This window comes from Rhinichthys klamathensis, unplaced genomic scaffold (genome assembly GCF_029890125.1).
Source record: "Rhinichthys klamathensis goyatoka isolate OS25496 unplaced genomic scaffold, OSU_Roscu_1.1 h1tg000269l_1, whole genome shotgun sequence".
Classification (NCBI taxonomy): domain Eukaryota; kingdom Metazoa; phylum Chordata; class Actinopteri; order Cypriniformes; family Leuciscidae; genus Rhinichthys; species Rhinichthys klamathensis.
Genome location: NW_026606789.1, coordinates 84,397 through 105,056, shown reverse-complemented (window position 1 = coordinate 105,056; position 20,660 = coordinate 84,397). Strand labels below are relative to the sequence as shown.

The 20,660-nt window shown below is 37.3% G+C and overlaps 1 protein-coding gene across 1 annotated transcript in view; it reads right to left on the bottom strand.

The window, feature by feature from the left end:
• magi3a (membrane associated guanylate kinase, WW and PDZ domain containing 3a) overlaps positions 1 to 20,660 on the bottom strand; it is a 58,421-nt gene that overhangs the window by 6,516 nt on the left and 31,245 nt on the right. Inside the window, exons 7-17 of the mRNA XM_056268001.1 lie at positions 19,100 to 19,224; positions 13,432 to 13,623; positions 9,719 to 10,291; positions 6,856 to 6,887; positions 5,995 to 6,184; positions 5,788 to 5,882; positions 5,507 to 5,699; positions 4,403 to 4,597; positions 3,190 to 3,375; positions 2,889 to 2,985; positions 291 to 396 (exon numbers count right to left, since the gene is read on the bottom strand). Of these exons, the coding sequence (XP_056123976.1) occupies positions 291 to 396; positions 2,889 to 2,985; positions 3,190 to 3,375; positions 4,403 to 4,597; positions 5,507 to 5,699; positions 5,788 to 5,882; positions 5,995 to 6,184; positions 6,856 to 6,887; positions 9,719 to 10,291; positions 13,432 to 13,623; positions 19,100 to 19,224 (1,984 nt within the window). The remainder of the gene's footprint in view (positions 1 to 290; positions 397 to 2,888; positions 2,986 to 3,189; positions 3,376 to 4,402; positions 4,598 to 5,506; positions 5,700 to 5,787; positions 5,883 to 5,994; positions 6,185 to 6,855; positions 6,888 to 9,718; positions 10,292 to 13,431; positions 13,624 to 19,099; positions 19,225 to 20,660) is intronic.

Here is a 20,660-nt window from a genome sequence, read left to right as displayed (position 1 = left end):
GACACTTGATTTGCATATCTCAGCTCAGTCTTTATCATTATATACGACTTATTTTGCAAACATTTCCTCCATTTCATTGCTCATAAAGTTACTGTAGCCTATAGTGAGAAAGCTTGAGGTGACAAATGCTTCCATCTCAAAGTTTTAAATGTAATTTAATCTTCATAAAACATGGGCTGCATAAAAATGAAGTACTTACATCGGTTGCATAATAATCATTCAACTCTATTACTGCAAGCCTAACAGGAATTATTACTCCGAGCACTGCAGCCGTCTCATTTAAATCTCACCTGCTTTGGTCCTGAGGTGATGACAGTACCCATCTCAACCTGAGGCAGGGATTTGTACTCCGCTCGGGCCATGGTGTCTTTCCTCTCCTCCATCTCGATGCCATTCCTATATGACACACAATTAAAGGCTGCTTTAGGCCATTACATGAACTGGTGAGCAAAATAAAAGCATCTCCGTTCACCCAACGTCATGTTATTCACAGCTAATAGAGTTTTTGTTCATGAGAATGTGCAGCAAAATTGTAATTCCTACAAAGAGGCTGAGAGTCTCTGTTCCAGACGTCAATGGTCTGCGGAGCTCATTATATTCTTTTGTTGGTCTTAAGTGTGGGTAAAAGCTTCAACAGTGGCTGCTCATCTTTTCTGAGCCTTGACTGTGGAGCGAGTCCACAACAAGACTACTCAATTTTTTGCTGAAAAGAATGACCTGTCCTGGACCATGTGCTTGGGCTTGAAATGAAAAGAGAGGTAGTGAGCGTTCTTGACAGAAGAGAAATGGAAAGAGGTCATTGAAAATGGAAAGATGTAAATGGGGTGGGTAGGATGTCATGATACATAACGGATATCAGTTTGATATGATAAACACGCTTTTGTACAGGTATAAAAGGCAAGCTATTTTTGCTTATAGTGTATTTAGGGGTTTTTGTCCACCTGTGGACATTTGGAATAAAGTTTTTTAAAACAGAGTTTCTCAACTTGGTGGGTCACGGAGTGTGTAGTTAAAGAAACAACAACAAAACTTAGTTCTAAAAGTTTTTCTGATGCAAGACTTTTGTTTTGAAATATGTGCGTGAAAGCTGTTGACACTTCTGTCAGACGCAGTTTCATTAAAGAGTGCCTGAGAAAAACACATTGATTCAGTATCTGCTGTCAGATGAGATGATGTCAGGCTATATGTCAGTGTCAATATTCTATACGTTATTTTCGTCACTTGTTGGAACAAAATAAAAAAATAAAAGATCTCTCTCACCTCATGAAAACTAACTTTTCTGTCCTGTCATACTGTGCACATGCACAAACGTGGACTGTGGTGGCTTGTCTTGTACCAACTAACTAACTTTATTGTATTAACAAAAACTAGTTATTCATCAGTGTTAGTAATATTCTTACAATTTATGTGTATGTCAAGTAAAGTGGGATGGTATGCGTCAACCAATTTTGAGAAATTCATTTTCTTGCTTCAAATTCCTATAAATTTGGGTCACGGCTTAATAATGACCATGGGAAATGTGGGTCCCATGGCCAAACCAGTTGAGAACTATGATTTTAAAACACTGAAAAATTGTCTACTAACAATGTCCAACAGTAGACATACACTACTACCATTCAAAAGAGTAGGGTTGGTAAGATTTGTAATGTTTTTTAAATTGCTTATGCTCACCAAGACTGCATTTATTTGATCAAACATACAGTAAACACAGTACTGGTTTTATTTTAATATGCTTGAAAATATAATTTATTCCTGTGATGTTAAAGCTGAATTTTCAGCATCATTACTCCAGTCTCCAGTATCACATGATCCTTCAGAAATCATTCTAATATATTGATTTACTGCTCAAGAAACATTTATTATTATGAATGTTGAAAACAGTTGTGCTGCTTAATTTTTTGTGGAAACTGTGATGCACTTTATTTTCAGGATTCTTTGATAAATACCGTATAAAGTTCAGAAGAACAGCATTTATTTGAAATACAAAACTCTACATATTGTAGACAAAGTAACATTATTTTTACTGTCACTTTTGATCAATTTAATGCATCCTTGTTGAATAAAAGTATTCATTTAAAAAAAAAATCATACTGACCTCAAACTTTTGAATGGTAGTGTACTGTACATGCATCAGGAGAATATTGTAATTTTTCTGAATTGTTACGAACATTTCCTTCACAGTGTTATTTCCATTACATCTTAAATCTCTGAATTGTGTTTAATAGCGTTCTGTGGTGTAAAGGACAGTGATGGAAAGGACACTTAAAAAACAAATTGGAATAAAACTGCAGACACCTTTTTTTTTTGCTAAGGCTAATTTCATTGCTAGCATATATGTACACTAAATACACACCGATCTTTGTTTTAAATGGAAATTATGTCACAACTGCAGGATGAATGCAATTTGTGTAAAACCTTTTTACTTAATAAATATTGAAATCACAGCCCCACTTTATATTACGTGTCTTTAACTACTAGGCACTAAAAAATTTATTAATTTCAAATAATGCACTTTTGTGTACAATTGTGTACATATTTTTACATTGTACTTATACTATAACCCACCCTTAAACCTACCTTTCCCTAACCTTACCCCTATCCCACCTCGATAACAGCAATGTTTGGCAATACAACATGAACACAATAAGATTGTACCTAACAATTATTTTAACATAGTAAAAGTACCTAGTAGATAAAGACAACGTATATAAAGTGTGACCAAAATCATGTTGTTTAGATGATCAAAGATCTCATCATGTAATAATAGATAGCCAAAAAAAAACCTTTTAAAATGGAACTGTAGACTAAAAGGTTTGTGTGTTGACTGTAATGATTGTGTGTGTACGTGCGTGTTATGAGTGAACTGTCCGTCGGGATGGAGCTTGTACCTGTCATCTCGGTTGGCAGGCTGCTGTCCCACAGCTCTGTGCTGAGAGGCTGGGCTCTGCTTGGCTGAACTAGTGCCTGACGGAGGTCCGCTGTGTTCTGAAAAATAAATAGGATTATCAGTGTGGCAGAAAAACACATATACACACACAACTCCATCACAAGTTTCAGTTTCAAACTTCAAAGTCAAATGCTTCAACAACTTTCTGTTACAGAAAAAATAAATACGCAATCTAGTTTCCTTCTACTAGCTCACTGTTTACAAAAATAATGAAGAGAAAATATATATTCGCAAAAGCTTACCCTCCTCAGGCACGACGGTGAGGGCAACAGTGTTTCCAGCTTCTTTGATGAGCTGCACAATGTCATTGTGTGACAGCTCAACAATGGACTGGCCATTCACAGCAGAGATGCGGTCGCCCACTTTTAGCCGACCGCAGCGGTCTGTGGGACTGCCGTCTATGATGCGGCCAATCTTATGAGGGATAACTGGGGACAGAGGGATCAATGGTTATTTCATGTATACATCTTAGACATACTGACAGACTACAAGAACAACAAGATCTGAGAAGTGCTTTCAAAAACTCAGAAACAGCAGTCTGATTATGCTGTGTCACATGATCAGGAGAAATACTATGAATATAGAATAGAATATAGATATACTATGAAATGACCATGCCAGTGTATATATAATGTAATTTTTCAATGTTCAAATACCTTCTCAAACTAAACTAAAACATTTTTGTATACACTACCGTTTAAAAGTTTGGGGTCAGTACGATCTTTATTGCAAGAAATCACTACTTTTATTAAGCAAGGATGCTTTAAAATGACAGGGCATTTAAAATGTTACAAAAGATTTCTAGTTTAAATAAATGCTGTTGTTTTGAACTTTCTATCCAAAGAATCCTGAAAAGAAATGTATCACGGTTTCCACAAAAATATTAACCATCACAACTGTGTGCAGAATGGATAATAATAATAATACATGTCTCTTGAGCAGCAGATCAGATCATATTAGAATGATTTCTGAAGGATCATCATGTGACACTAAAGACTGGAGTAATGATGCTGAAAATTCAGCTTTAACATCACAGAAGAAAAAAAATCACTTTTTAAAACATATTAAAATAGAAAAGATTTGTACTAATATTTCACCCATAATTTTCAACCTTACAGCATAATTTCACAACTAAAAAAGTCCTACAAATGTTCACAGCGTTTTCCCTTATTCAGAGCTAATAGTAATAGCCATTAGATCCGAATAAGCTCTGGGTTTATTACCGTTATACTTCATAGCTAAGCTAGCTTTGATTTTATTATTGTAATTGCATTGTACAGCATATCACACCTTCAAGCGACTGGATGAAAGACAATTTCAGCCACATTTTCGACAATGTTATGAGTCTGTAGTTGCACATCTGAAGCTGACAGCAAAGAAAGCAAAAAGCTCAAGACATGGGGAGGGGTGAGAAGGAGAGACTAATGGAGAACAGCTTTGAAAGTCATTTCTCACCTCCAGGCGGAGGCTTGTTTTTAGAGGTGAGGATGACAAATCCGAAGCCCTCGCTGTCCTTGCGCTGAAGAGTGACTTCGTAGGGCTGAGGGTGGCCGTGGCCGGACACCTCGATGTGGGGGGGTTTGGGGGAGCCGTTGACCAGCGCTGGAGCTTGTGGAGCCTGAGGTTGTCCTCCATCATCATCCTCTCTGTCTGCTGAAGCACATACAATAGGCTATTCAGTGTTTAAATGAACAAAGATTTGATTTCAGACACATTTTGTATTGTTTTATTTAACAACAACAACACTGGTACCATGTATAAATGTAGCCAACCATGATGTTGTACTGATGTTGTGCGGATCATTTTTACAGTTCGACTTGCAGTTAATATAAAGTAAATGGTCGCTGGTGAGTAATTCTCTTTTAAATACTCGCCAAAGCCAGAAGCTTTTCTAGTGATAATTACTAGTGTTTTTCTTCAACCTCTTGAATTGTTTATAAAATGATTTGGGGCAATTTGATTATTCTCAAAGGCTATAAGCAACTAATAACATTGTACACTTAGTCCTGCTTAACACAATTTGTAATTTACATCCATTCTGCAAAACTGAGTTGATGCCATCTGGCCTCGATGATTTGTGAAAGAAAAAAAAAAAACCTCTTACAATGCTCAGCTCAACATGAAGTAAAACAAACGAACAAAATCCCTGTGTGATTTAACAAAACTGAAAAAGAACATTTATGAAAGTGTTGAAAAAAACTGCCATGAGGCATAAAGCCAAATTTCATAATGGCTTCATAATTTAAGTTTTTTTCTCCAAATTACCCAGTGTGTGTGTTGTTCTTTTATGGTTACTCAGTCATTGTTCTGTTTGCAGCACATAAAGAGTCCTCTGCTTTGACTGAAAACACTGGTCATTAAATTTTGATTTTGTGGTTATTATTTTATAGCTCAACTCGGCCTTTCACTCAGAACTAATGGAGCGAAACACTAATTCCTCACAGGGAGTGGATCGTGTTCCAGACATAAGTGCTGGGTATCACTGAAACCTCTGGAAGACGTCCACAGCAGTCAGGAAATAGACGCACGCATGCACTGTTCATATAGGGGGGTACAAACCTGGATGGGTGAGCTTTCTACGCACGGTCAACATCACCTGCCCGTTGCGGGCAGCGTTGGTCATGAGCTCCAGAACTTGTTTGTGAGATTTGCCTTTGACGGGAACGCCGTCAATGCAGATGAGCTCATCTCCAGCCCGCAGACGCCCATCCTTCTCTGCGGCACCCAGAGGAACGATAGCACCAATGTACACCTAAAGAGAGATGGTGTGGTTAAAGGTCACATCATTTTCTGTTGTGACAATATGGTGACGAATCACTGTGAAGCATGTCAACGCTCACTGGCTGATCTGGTCCTTCTCCACCCAGCACTCTGAACCCAAATCCAGTCTCCTGGTTCCTCTTGATAAACACGTCCAGCTCTTTAGTGTTGGAGGCTGAAAAAACAACAACAGCAAAATTAGCTGTCAGCCATAAATATTGTGGTGTAAACAACAATTCTGTCTCACATGACCACAACCAGATCACAAATGTCAAGGTAGAACTCACGTTTGCTGTCCAGCATGGCTTTAGACTTGAGGTAGAGCTCAGATGGGTCCAGTTTTGGGGAGCTGGAGCGGATGGCATGTGGAGGGAATGGGAGGGACTGGGGCGCAGGCTCAGCCGGACTGGGAGTTTCAGTACTGACGGAGCTGGTGGAAATGTCCTGCTTCTGGGTAATGGGAATAGCTGAGGTGATCTAAATGAACAGATGGACACACACAGCAACAAACATTACCCAAGCTTCATCAACATTACAGCGCTTTAGTGAATAACACTCTTAAGTACTATCCTAAACCCTAGCATATTCAATTAATATTATTAGGCTATTATGTAAAATGCTTTGAAGGAGAAGGAAAAAGGAAAAGCCTATTTATTGAAAATGTGATGTATTGATCTGAATATCTGCATGATTATGTACCAAACAAGCATGAATCTTCATTATTTGTCCTGGAGTCACTCAAACGTGCCTTTATGACTCACACTTCTTATATCCGTGTTGAAAACAATGCTATACAAACAGCACTGAAATTAATAATCAACATTTGAGCCTGTGTGAGAAACACTTGTGAGAGAAGCCCACTAGGAAGCGCTCCTGAGGGGCCTGTTGACTCAGCAGAGGTGTTCGCTGCAGAAACTGTTGTTTGCCTCGAAGTGATTCGCCATATCCTGCTTTTAAAACAACATTATAGCGTTTGGCACTTGCTCTGTGAATAATGTACGACCGCAAGGAACTCGCTTTGCTGAAAAACCGAGAACAAGGCCAATAAATAATTCATCCTGCTTCATCTTCATTTCATCAAAATTCCCCAGTGTGTCTGAATTAAATCCCCAAAATTGAGTAATTAAAAGACATTTAGCTGAACTTACAGGTTTCAGAGACTTCACGGGAGATGTCTGACCTGCAGGCACAAACAGATATAAAGAGGGAAATGAGAATGAGCAAGTACAGTTGAAAAAGAACGTTCCGAGACTAAATAATTAGTCAGGGCCGTTTATTGCTTGGAAAAAAACGCAATTCATCAGTTTATTTATTACATTTAATACCTTTAAATGTGGAGTGTGTCATTTTTGTCTGTCATTGATCTGATAAACAGATAGTTTGTGAGAAACGGATAGATGTTGCTGTCGGAATGCTCAAACAAACAGAGCATGTTTTCAATAGAAATGGCTTACTTACTGCAAAAACTGTATACTAAGTATTTTAACATTAAATATTTTTTGCGCACTTTACCATTAATAATACCAATATCAAGAGGTTTGCAAAGTATTAATCATGTCAACATCTGTGTCCATGTGAACAACAAAACATACACTACGGTTCAAACATTTGGGGTTAGTATTTTTATTTTGAAGGAAAATAATACTTTTATTCATCATTAAATTGATCAAAAGTAACAGTAAATACATTTATAAGTTAAAAAAAAACTTCTATTTCAAATGCTGTTCTTTTGAAATTTGTTTATCAACAAATCCTGAACAAATCCTTAAGCAGCTTAATTGTTTTCAACATTGATAATAAGAAGAAATGTTTCTTGAGCAGCAAATCAGCATATTAGAATGATTTGTTAAGGATCAAGTGACACTGAAGACTGGAGTAATGAGGCTGAAAATTCAGCTTTGCCATCACAGGAGTAAATTACATTTTAAAATATATAAAAAATTTAAAATAGCAACAAAAAAAAATCTTTCCGACCCCAAACTTTTGAATGGCAGTGTAGAGGAATATATTTTAAAAAATATTAAAATCTAAAAAAAATTATTCCGGAAGCTGGATTTCAATCTGGTTTATATTAATACAGTGGAATAAAAAAAAACATCAAAAATCAACAGTGGCCACTAAGAGGCAGTGTAATCCACATTGCATTTATGTATACTGGAAAAGTAAATAACATGACATAATATACACAATGTGGGGTATGATGGACCTGTGACAGGTATGTTTATGTACAGTATTGTGTGTGTGTGTGTGTAATTTGATAAAGCCCTGTATGTTACCTTTCAATACTAATAAGGTCTATCAGTCTTTATTAAAAAACTGACAATGTAGAACATCCACACCTGCTGTATGCAGTGCTTTGTGAAGATTTTCGAGCATATGACGGTGTTTGTATAAGTCAGAGAAGAAAAGCTTGCTTATGAATACGCTTGACCTTTTGTAGCCACAACCCGATAGCAGCACTGTGACAGCCAAATCTTGGAAGTGAGCAAATGAACACAGAACCTGATATTTTCACTTGGGCTCCAGACAAACCACAGACTAGATGCAATATAGATCTGTGTGTATAGCCGCTATGCGCCCACTGCTGTGCATGCAAATACAGGCTTCAGTTCAATTAAAACGCTGTCGGGGGGGGGGGGTTTCTCTACAAGTTCAGATGGTAGAACTGGTGTAACAACTGTTTTAATGAGATTCATCTACTGTATATAAACTATTGATAAAGTGTCCACAAACTGCAGAAGCACAAACTGAAGTTGTAATCAGAGACTTTGTGCACAAATGAAGAGTAATTAAGAATGACATCACTTTATCTCGATTACTTCACAAATGAACATCAATCACAACAGTAACCTGATGTACCGAGATGGTGCGATCTAGTATTTTCAGTGTCACGGTGCATAAGTGCGAACACTCTTTCCTTTAGGCTTTAACAGACTCATAATGATATATGATGTTCAGTCACGCTAAAATGTGAAGATCTCTCACTCAAACACAACCGTCTATCTGTTTCAGCTCTCACCCTCTCTGCTATGTCTCTCGCTCTATTCTTCTTCACACATCTTCAGTTTACATAAATCACTTTCTTTTCCTTCAACTTTGTCTCTCAGATTTTATTGGTATCTAAGGGTACGTTTACACGAGAATAAAAACTGAAAAGTTTTCCCTTTGTGTTTTTCGTGTGCAGACGACAACGTTGTCAGGCCAGTAATTGGCGATGTTACTTTCTAAAGAAAAGCTACGTACCTATAGAATGAACATGTAATACACATGCGCATGATGTCACAAATTCAAGTGTTTGTATTTTACACGGAGAAGATAATCGTATCATTTTTAAAATAGTTAGTTTGAAGCCAGTTTTCAAAAGTTTGCATTTTCAGGTCCCCAAATTTTGGCATTGTCGTGTAAATGAGCAGCCAAAATGTATAAAAAGTTTTTAGTTAAAAAATGTGTCATGTAAACGGCCCCTAAAACAATGAAAATCCTTTTTGTTAATTGCAATAAAAAATAGATATTAGATGAAAAACTTGAATAAAAAAAATGTAAAATTCTAACTGAAATAAAAGGAGTTGAAAATTAACTTGAAGTACAAAAACTAAAACTGAGATAAAAAATAAATTAAACCTAAACAGCAATATTTAAAAATGTGTTATGTGATTGTCATTTTTAATAGTTTTATATTTTTTAAATGACTACAATTTTAAACTAAAATGTATTTTATCTCAGATTTTAAGTTTAAGATCCTCTATAATTTATATACTGTAACAACATTACTAAAACTTACCCAAAATTGTAAAATAATAATAATTAAATTAAATATTATGAATAAATAATACAATAGTATTTAAACAGTACTAAAATAACTATAAATGATGACATAACTAATAACTAATAAATGATGACAGAATATATATTTTTGGGTGAACTATCCCTTTAACTGTCACTAGGGCCAGATCTGGCATGCAATGGGGGTGTAGTCAAACATTGTTGGGTGACACTCTCTCCATCACTCACCTCCTCTGAGCACCAGCACGTTGACCTCGCTGCCCACGGGCAGGTCTTTGAGGATGTCCACCACCTGTGAGTGGGAGAGGGTCTGTACATTCTGCCTGTTAATGTCCTTTATCACATCCCCCTTCAGCAGACCACGGCACCACTGCGCGTCCAGAATCATCTTCACCTTCTGGCCCAGCGGACAGTCTGCGATGGCAAAGCCGAATCCACTCGGCCCCTTTACCAAAGGCACGCTGACCAGCTCGGGCTGCAGCAGGGTGCTCTCCCCCGCTTCTGGGTAGCGTCCATTGGGCATTGCTGCAGCTGGGTGTCTACTATCGGTGCTCATGTAATGGAGGTCCTGCAGGGAGGGGGTGCCTTCTGAATGGATGGGCTGCCCGTCCATCCCCGGCATGGCAGTCATTATGTCGCCTGTGCCCTCTTCGCTAGAATTGGTGTCCTCTGGGAGTGGGTATCCACGGCACAAGACCATATCCACATACTGATTCACAGGAATGGACTGGAACATCTGCACCACATCTGCATGGGTCTTTCCTAGCACACATGCACCGTTTATGTCAACTATAACATCACCTACACAAGAGGAAGAAAAAGCATGAATGAAGCAGATGTTGAATCTGTTCCAAACCCTAGTGTGCTGCCTACCTAGACAGCATGTTTAAGCACCAAAACTGCAATCCTGATGCAAAAGCTGTTCCAAACAGGATGGAGCAAAGTTTTTATGCCTTGTAAAATACATTGTTTTGGCCTGTAATTAAAATCCACAATTTACCCCAATATATGTAATATGTGCTTTTAGTACTATTGATATTATACTATTATAGTATTTATTAACATTTTGAATTAGCTTTCATTTTAATTTTTTCACTTTAGGTTTATTTTGTTATATGCTTTTGTAATTTTTATAATTTTTAATTTTTATTTAAGTTTTCAAGTTCAAGATTTTCATCTAAATTTCATTAGAGCTTTATTTCAATAAATGAAAAAGATTTTTAATAGTTTTAGTTAACAATAACAATTACTGTTTTTGTGCTTATTAGAATATTTCGTTTTAGCTTATCAACATGCTAACACTAGATTATTTTTTCTGTTCATTCCTAATGCAACGGTTGTTTCAAAGTGTGTATAAAATACATATTTTTGGATTTAGTCTAAGGTAGCATGAATGCAGCACTTCCAAAATGCATTGCACCAATTTTTAGTCAATATATATTTATCAGTACTGAAAAGTACCAACAAAAACTGTTCATAATAAGTTCTTATTAAAACACAATTTCACCCAATGTCTTTGCGTGCTATGCAATTTGCTTTACCTTAGCAACATTAGACTCATGCTGTCTATTTGTATTTAAGCCTATATAGAGCCTTTTAAATCAGTCACAAATAAGATATAATTGTACCCAGCATATGACTACGGTGTGAATTTCAGCTCAAACTTTGGCACAAACAGCCTGTGGAGACACGATGAAGATTTTAAACCCGGAAGACAAAAATAGCGGGAAAAAAACTAACATTTAACCATTTTCCCCCTACTATTAAATCTAACAGATGCTAACATTGTCTTCAATGGTGTTCAACACACATACCGCTGTTAAAATCTCAGAAAATTGGGTTTAGGGTTACATGACCCTTTAAACTGTTCATTTTGATTCCAGCAATGAGAGCGGTCTTGGCTCCTTCTATTCTGTTCATGGGGGAATGTGTATGGAGTTTGATACACAGTGATAAAGAGGGAGTGCCCACATAACCATTACTCGAGCTAAAGTCAATGATCCGCTCAGTTGGTGCAGTCTATCTAATGGTAAGTGTGTCTGTGTCTATTGATCAATGCAGAGAACGTTGGGGGATTCCAGCATCCTTTTCTATTCCGGACCACTCAATGGCATCCTTCCAGGCTCGCTTCACTTCTTGAAAGTGATTGTTCTACCCGAGTCATCCTGCTGCTTAGTGCTTATACAGTAATATTGGCATGGAAAACACTGTCAAAGCGCCACAAGCATCAATGTTTCTTTCAGATCACCAGGAACTCGCAGGTAACTGGTCCAGGTCTACAAATAGCCATGATGATGGTATTAGTTTTTAGACCATGGTGAGTTTAGATGTTAAGTTAACAAAAATGTAAATTATTTCTTACTGACCGGCCCGATGAATCTGTTTGGCTGACTTTTATTCAAATAATTGCTGTTCTTTTGAACATTCTATTCATTAAAGAATCCTGAAAAATAAATGTATCACCGTTTCCTCAAAAATATTAAGCAGCACAACGGTTTTCAACATTGATAATCAGAAATGTTACTTGAGCAGCAAGATTATAATGGTTACTGATTCAGAAACCATTATAATCTTGCTCAAGTAACAATTCTGAAGGATCATGTGACACTGAATGCTGGAGTAATGGCTGCAGAAAATTCAGCTTTACATCACAGGAATACATTGCAATTAAAAATATATTACAATAGAAAGCAATTTGAAATTGTAATGATATTTCACAATATTACTGTAGGAGGCATGGCTTTGGACGGCGATTTGCAGGTAGGGTGGGATCGTATGCTTTTGATGCTAGCAGGCTAAAGTTAGCATTTCCCAGATCACCTATCGCACCTTTAAGGACCAGATTTACTAACAGCTTGTGCCGGAGCAAACCCTCTTTTGGTGTTAAAAAACTACTGTCAGGATTTACAAAAAACACGCAGTGAAAAATAAGCGTTAAAAAGGTCTTATTGCATATGCATTAGTAGGAGTTTATGGGAGTATTTAAATGAATCATGCAAGGTGATTTACTAAGGTTTGCGCTAGTCAATTTACTGGTATTTGCACCATTATTTACTGCCAAAAAAAGCACGTCTTAAACCAGACGCTAATTTGTGCTGCTCTTGGTAGATTGCGTTGGTCACTATGGAAATGATCCGGCTGCGCCTGTGTTCTTTCCATTGCCATCAGCACTTTTTTGGAATTGCACTCTCATGCTAAATCCTCACTCTCATTGCCCTGTTTAGTCAATCTGGCCCTAAATGAGTTGGGACCAGACTCTGGCAGAGCCAGACAAATACCAACATAAGTAAACAGTGAGAATCTACAATTAAAATATATTTCTAATGGATTAATGTTTTGCCGGGTCAAAGAGAGGCTCATAAACCGCCCTCTATAGCTTTTTTGATAGCCTGACAAAATGTAAGAATTTGCATAAAGAAATTGGATGCTGATGAATTTACCCCTCAGCAAGCCTCTTTGAACCAGCTGAAGCATGTTTATTGCTCCACACTCAAATCCAGAATTAAATGTACATCTCGGTTAAACTGTTTTACAATTCTATGTACAGATTGATGTCTCCAGAGAGCCAGTATACTGGCAGTTGTTTCCTCACATTGTAATGGAGGGTAGTGAGTGTTGGTGTAAGCGCTGCAATTATCGCCAAACACGACTCTGCAGGAAAGCCAGTTCCCCTGATGCTTACCCACTGATTCTGATTTATTCTATCGCTATCTGCGCAATCCCGCTGTGGGCACTTTCACAAGATTATTTACTTGGAATCTGGTAACCCAGCACTGTGCCAAGAAATGGATGTGGCATCCGACAATGTGATTGAATGAGCCAGGGTGTTAATGTGTTTAACTATGCTTAGATCCAATTAATTACCTGATGGCTTATCAATATTCATAAAATAAGCACCATGTTGCCTCAGAGCTAAATGAACAGGAGCCAAGCGGATTTACCCGAAGCGATTTTGTTATCGTGTGCGGCAGGTCCATCTCTCAGGACGTTTTTCACTTGAAGGAATTCATCCGGTCGGTCTCCACCGATGATGGTGAAACCGAAGCCCTGAGGACTCTTCTTCAGAGTTGTGCGCAGGATAGCACCCTGCAGCTGAGATGGGTCCCGCGTGAATCCCCTCAAACCAGCTTCATCTAAAAGACAGAGAGTGAGTATGTGAGACTAACAATTCAAAACTTGTTGACTGGGCAAGACAATGTGCGTGTACTTAAGCAAGCTGTTGGTAGAGAAATCTCAAATGTTTGTCAAAATCAATGAAGTTCCCTTTTAATCGTATCTGTTCCTGCAGTGTTTATTACTGCACAACTGAAACCATCATAAAAAAGGCTCAGAAAGAAACAAAGTACAGAGAGAACAGAGGGGAATATTACACAGAGAGAACTACAGAAAAAGAGGGAAGTCTGGATTCCATTAGTCATTCATATTGAATAATGCAACAGAGAGAGAGAGAGAGAGAGAGAGAGACTGAGAGTAAAAGATACATTACTAAATGAGTGAATGATAGTGGGATTGTTCTGTAAATATCCACATACACTTCAATTAATCATCGCAGTCCATTCATTACACTTTACCTCATTACTCCTTACCATTTACCCTCAGAGCAGCATATTCATAAGAGTGTTCTGGTTAAGAACTTTTCATTAATAATCACTAAGTAAATGCTCAAACTACATTTGCCGATGTTTTCATCTGATAAAATGTTTTCTGATGAGCTGATAATGATTTCCCTTTTTTTCTAAAACCAATGCGGGGTCAGTGAGCACCTGCAAATCGCACATTGCCAGCTGTATAAATTATTTTGCTATAGTGAGGACATTTGAACTACTATAAATTAAAAATACTATTACAATTCAAATGAACTGTTTTCTTATTTAATATGTTTTAAAATGTAATTTCTATTCCTGTGATGGCAATGCTGAATTTTCAGCATCATTACTCCAGTGTTCAGTGTCACATGATCCTTCAGAAATCAATTTATTATGTTAATTTGGTGCTCTATAAACATTTCTTACTATTATCAATGTTGAAAACCGTTGTGCTGCTTAATATTTTTGTGGAAACTATGATACTGTTTTCAGGATGAATAGAAAGTTAAACTGAACAGCAATAATCTGAAATAGAAATGTTTTGACGCAATATAAAAGACTTTACTGTCACTTTTGATCAAGTTAATGCATCCTTGCTAAATAGAAGTATTCATTTATTTAAAAACGTACTAACCCCAAACTTTTGATCGGTAGTGTATAAAAGAATAACTTACAACAAAAACAACAACAAAAAGACTAGTCAAATATTGCACAATAGTTTTGTGCTATTCTCTACTTCACCAATGATGATGCTTTCCAATTCTTGAGGGGAATATTACACATTTCCAAATTCCATTCTATAATTATTGGATTTTACAAAAAAAAAAACCCTGAGGACTGTGGAAATGATGTGTAGAAAGTATCCATTAAATAAAAGAGCCTGTTTCTTGCTGCTCAACAAGTTATGTGAAGCACAACAGCACTGAGCACTTACATCAGATAATCACACAGAGTTATGAAACAATATAGACTGAAACTAGCAATTATATAAAAATAATATAGAGACTGAAAAAGCAGCTATCCTTTTCTCTCTCTCTAAGCGTAATTTATTTTTTTATCACATGGTTTGAGTGCCTGAACATAATTTCACCCCTGGTGTTAGATCAGTCTTTTGCTTCTAGTTTTTTCTTTTTTTAAAGTTCACTATGGTTCCATGTTGTTTTCATTTTTGGGTGAACTACCCCTTTAAGATGAAGGTGTTCAACACTGACTCTGAATCAGCTGTAAATGGCGGATCGTACACTAATTACTGTCATTTATAACACAGCGGTTTAATTTTTTTTCTTGTCTCATTTGAGAGTGCCAGCAGCATCAGATGAGGCCACATCAATCTCATTAGGAGAGCAGGAATGGATTTCTCAGCATGTGTGGTGGGAATTGGATTTGCATAATATCCACATTGATGAGTCGGACTGGCCCTATGAAAAGGATTATGTTGATTGTAATAACCATGGTACACATTTGAACTGTGCGCCACAAGTACGTGCGAGTTGGTTGTTGGTCACAGACTCACAGGTACACATAAACCCATTGTTGCATACTAGATTTCTCTCTCTCTCTCTCTCTCTCTCTCTGCCTGTAGTGCTGTTTTCACATTCAGCCGGTGAGGGAATTGTGGGAAAAGGAGGAGGGTTGATGTTTATGTTCACTTTATTATGCTTCTCATGCATAAAGGGCTGCTGAGTCTGATTATGAAATGTCGGAGTATAATTAAAGGTGTAGTATGAGCGATATGTGTGTGTCCACAAGGATAGTAATACCACAAATTTTTAATACCACATTTTTTGGTCCCCATGAAGAAAACAGATTATAAATCACACTAAATAGTTTTTTTATGTAAAAATGCAGAATGTTTTCTGTGAGGGTTGTGTTTAGGGGAGAGAATATTCTGTACAGTTAACAATCATTATGTCTATAGAAAGTCCCCATAAAACATGGAATTCCAACACGTGTGTGTGTTGTCGGAAATGACCCAAAGGCACAAGCGGAGAAAACAGAATTCTGTCTTTATATAGTGGTGGGTATATTGGTATAGTTATGGCTATAATATCTGATTATTCTCTAAAAAAAAACACTGCATGATTGCATTATATTTTTGCTTATATTTGTGCACCCTGTCCTATTCTCCACTAGGCAGTAACCATCCACTCATTAAAGTGTCTTGGCCAGCTAACAGAGCATAGCGTAGGGGGGCAGCGTCTGCTTTCACTAATGAGACAGAACAGACGTCCACTGCCAGCCTTCCAGAGGGGATAGGAGAACAAAATCAGTGCTCAGAGGACACAGGAACACACAGGAGACAGCAAAGCTCAGGGAGTCCAAACAACTAACAGCCAAAGTCTGGGTTAACCTTGAACAAGCTGAAACTGAACTGAAGTCATGTGTTGGCCGGTCAAAATATAAAATATATCATTCAGATAAAACAGGACATAATTTCAGGACAGACTAGGCAGTAGAATATAATCAATCTCTAATCTAATAAAGACATCCAAACTATGTTAGTATATAACATAACAAAAATGGTTTGGACAGAGTCATTTGGAAATGGCCTCGGTAAGATTTTTTTTACAGTATTTTTGATCAAATAAATGCAGCCTTGTTTAGCATCTTGATACCACAGACTTGTTGAGTAGTGATTGGCTGCATTCAAGGTAGGAACACATTAAAGGGTTAGTTCACCCAAAAATGAAAATTATGTCATTAATAACTCACCCTCATCATGCCGTTCCAAGCCCGTAAGACCTCCGTTCATCTTCGGAACACAGTTTAAGATATTTTAGATTTAGTCCGAGAGTTTTCTGTCCCTCCATTGAAAATGTATACACGGTATACTGTCCTTGTCCAGAAAGGAAATAGAGACATCATCAAAGTAGTCCATGTGACATCAGTGGGTTAGTTTTTATTATTATATTTTGTTATTTTTGGACCAAAATGTATTTTCGATGCTTCAAAAAATTCTAACTAACCCACTGATGTCACAAGGACTACTTTGATGATGTCTCTATTTCCTTTCTGGACAAGGACAGTGTATACCGTACATTTTCAAAGGAGGGACAGAAAACTCTCGGACTAAATCTAAAATATCTTAAACTGTGTTCCGAAGATGAACGGAGGTCTTACGGGCTTGGAACGACATGATTCATTAATGACATAATTTTCATTTTTGGGTGAACTAACCCTTTAAGGCACATCCGAATTTAATATTAGCTTTACTTTCTGTCTCCTGAGATACCTTCATCTGATCGATTTTTGAAGGCAGAATAGATGTATCCTTCGCTGCCTTTGATATCCCACAATCCTGTACGTTCCATTCCATGACAGTCGAGCTAAAAAATAAAGATGGCATCTGAAAGTTGCGGTTGGTGGTCAATTTGTGTGCAAATATACATTTTTGACCAACTATTTCTGTTTTTGATGCAATGTCTAGCAAGAAATTATTATTGTAGTAATTAAATATTTGCCTAGTTATCACCAAAGCTGTCTCTATTTTATTTTAGATTATTAAACCGTTATCCTGCCTCGGAAGTCTGTCCAAAAATCAGTTCTGTAAGGTACCTTCGCATGTTAACGCTGCCTGCAAAGTAATTGCTGGATAGGGCAGCAAGGCAACAAGTCAAAGTTGTCAGACGCAGCCATTGTGTTTACATGTTAACATTAGCACTATTTAATGCACGTTAGCATTAGCAGTATTAGACTTTTCAGTGTACTCTTATTTTGCATCCCATTTAGGACGGACAGTATGCAAATTGGGACATGGAACGAGTGTGTGTTTAAACTGATGCTTTAAAACCTGATAGATGAGCAAACACCTCTTGTAAACAAGAAAAAGGCAGCGAGAGAAACCGTAAAAATGAAAGAGTCAGAGCTACTGTCACATAATAGAGGACAGAACAAGGATGTTAAATTAACAGTGAAACACCAGCAACAAAGTGGAACACGAACATAAACATACAAAAGCTGGTGCAGGTGAGCGCAAGCAAGTACAGGTCAAACATAAATACACACACAGATGGTAAAACACACATGCTAGCTGACAGAATTCAACCACAGAGCATATCAACCCCAGATACTGATCGAGTTCTTCTGATGGAAATGTTCTGCCCCAACTTAAATCAACACCTGACCTTCTCATGAATTTCTTATGAGTTCACTGGTATATTAAATGGTATAAATCAAATGGTATATAGTATCTTTTGAACGGGTACCGCCCCAGTGACAGCTTTTGTACCTTAGTGTGTGACATGATAAAACATCAAGAAATAAATCATTTTTGTTCCATGCTAATCTGTGTTTTGTCCTAACAAGCAATGACCTTGACACAAGCAACGCGTGACTAGATAATTTGATGGTCGCTTGGTTTCTATTTTTGCCACATCACGCCGGCTGCCTCTGAAGTCTCAAATCCTGTGACACCATCTTCATATTAAGCATAAAATATGTTCAGCTGGCATGTTGTTGCTTCACACAATATTCATTTTCAGTGAGGACAGAAATATTGCATGACAATGCAGGAAACAGTTTGCATGTAACTTTTGTCACTTCCTGATCTCATTCCCATTGTATTGTTTCCTGTCATCACAGAACAGCTGACGACTAACTTAACACCAGCCTGGACTAGTTTAAACCGGTTTAGACCAGAAAACCACATTAGGCTGGTTTTAGAAACTCTAGCCTCTCAAGGATGCATTATGTTGATCAAAAGTGACAGTGAAAATGTTAACATTGTTACAAAAAATCGATTTCAAATAAATGCTGTTCTTGTAAACATTCTATTAATCTAAATGTTTTTAACATTGACAATAATAAGCAATGTTTCTTGAGCAACAAACCAGCATATTAAACGATTTCTAAAAGGATCATGACACTAAATACTGGAGTATTGGCTGCTGAAAATTCAGCTTTGCCATCACAGGAATAAAAAAATGTATTAAAGTAGATACATAAAGTGGCAAAAAATGAAATAAAACAAAAACAGAAGTGGTAGGAAATGGAGGAATAATGCAGAAGAAAGTTAGAGTTTTACTTAAGGGTGTTGGTACTGCTCCTGCGGTCGTTGCTATTGGCTGACTGGTTGGAGACGAATCCTGGCTGATTTTCTTCTTGGCTTCCTGCACCGGATTCTCAAACTGAGTCTTCTGATTGATGTGGCTAAAGGAAAGAGTGAGACAGTCAGTGCAAACGGCCAGGGATGGCAGATACAATGACATACACGTAGCACAAACCCTCAGGTTAAAGAGAAAGGTAGCGATGCTTATCTGTTCATGCAAACAGTCTTTTAAAGATATGAATAAAGGAAGGAACAAAACAATATCAGAGCCAAAAGGTAAGTCATTGTGCTCATGCATCTCTTCCTGTTTGTCATCTGCTAACCAGGCAGTTACCATAGACATTTAGTAAAAGAACAGAAAAATAAACAACATACTGGGACAGAAACTTGGAAAACCGACATGAACTGATCCGACTCAGAAAGCAAGCAACCCTCTCAACTACACAATTATGAGAAGACACAATCTGTCATAAAACCTTTAACTAAACACTGCAAAAAAGTATTTTATCAATCAATACTTCATTATTATTTTACCTTACCTGGGAAACGAAAATATTTATGATAATATGTTTTCAGAGAACATCTCTTAAAGTTAAATTTTCTTACCTTATTGAGATTTTTGTTTTACCATTAACCTCACTAAATTTACTTGGAAAACAGAAAAGAAACTGCAAATGAGGTACTATAAATTTAATGTAGTATATATTCTCTGCAAACACATTTTTATGTTTCAACATTGGAAATTGATTGGATGGCGAAAAGAGGGAGTTACATATTCGAATAGAGGCAGAACAAAGTGACTTTGTTAAAACAATGCCTAAAGCAGCTATATAGCTATTGGTTCAAATTATCCAGTAGTCTGTATGCCCTAAACGACTTCAGTGGAAAATAAAGTTGATTTGATTAAAAACAACCATGCAGAGATGAATAGCTTGCAATAGGGTAAATTTTCATGCTGACTTTAGAATTGATCTTGTTTTAATAAGGATGTTTTTACAACACAAGAACATTGATAAAAGAAGACATATATATATATTTTTCAGGACCTTCTGAAATGATCATTAAAAACATTGCAAAAACATCCTTGATTAAAAGTACCACAGAACAGCCATGTTTCAAGCCCATCTGTAATTGCTGTTCACTCTCCTCTACAAACGCCACATTTGTTTTCTTGTTTGTTAGCTGCCGAAATGAATCAATATTACCTTGGCAAGCCTTTCCAGAGACACAAGCATTTCCTCTGCAGAGGTTCTGGCTCAGAGCTGGAGTGTGTTGTTTTATCCTAACACACCCCACAGGTTGCATGTAAAGTGAAATAAGCAGCTCGTCTGCATTGTGTGACTCTGCTTTAACTGTTGTACCTGCCGGTCGTGACTGCACCTAGGGAAGGCTTTTAACAGTCACGGATTCCTTGCAAAACCAGTCGGTGTGCTGCGAATTTGTAGAAGAAAGGTACTGTTTGTGCTTTTGCTGTGTGTGACTCATGCTGAGACTTATCCACCCAATCCACAGAGAGTGAGAGACCGTGTGCTCTCAT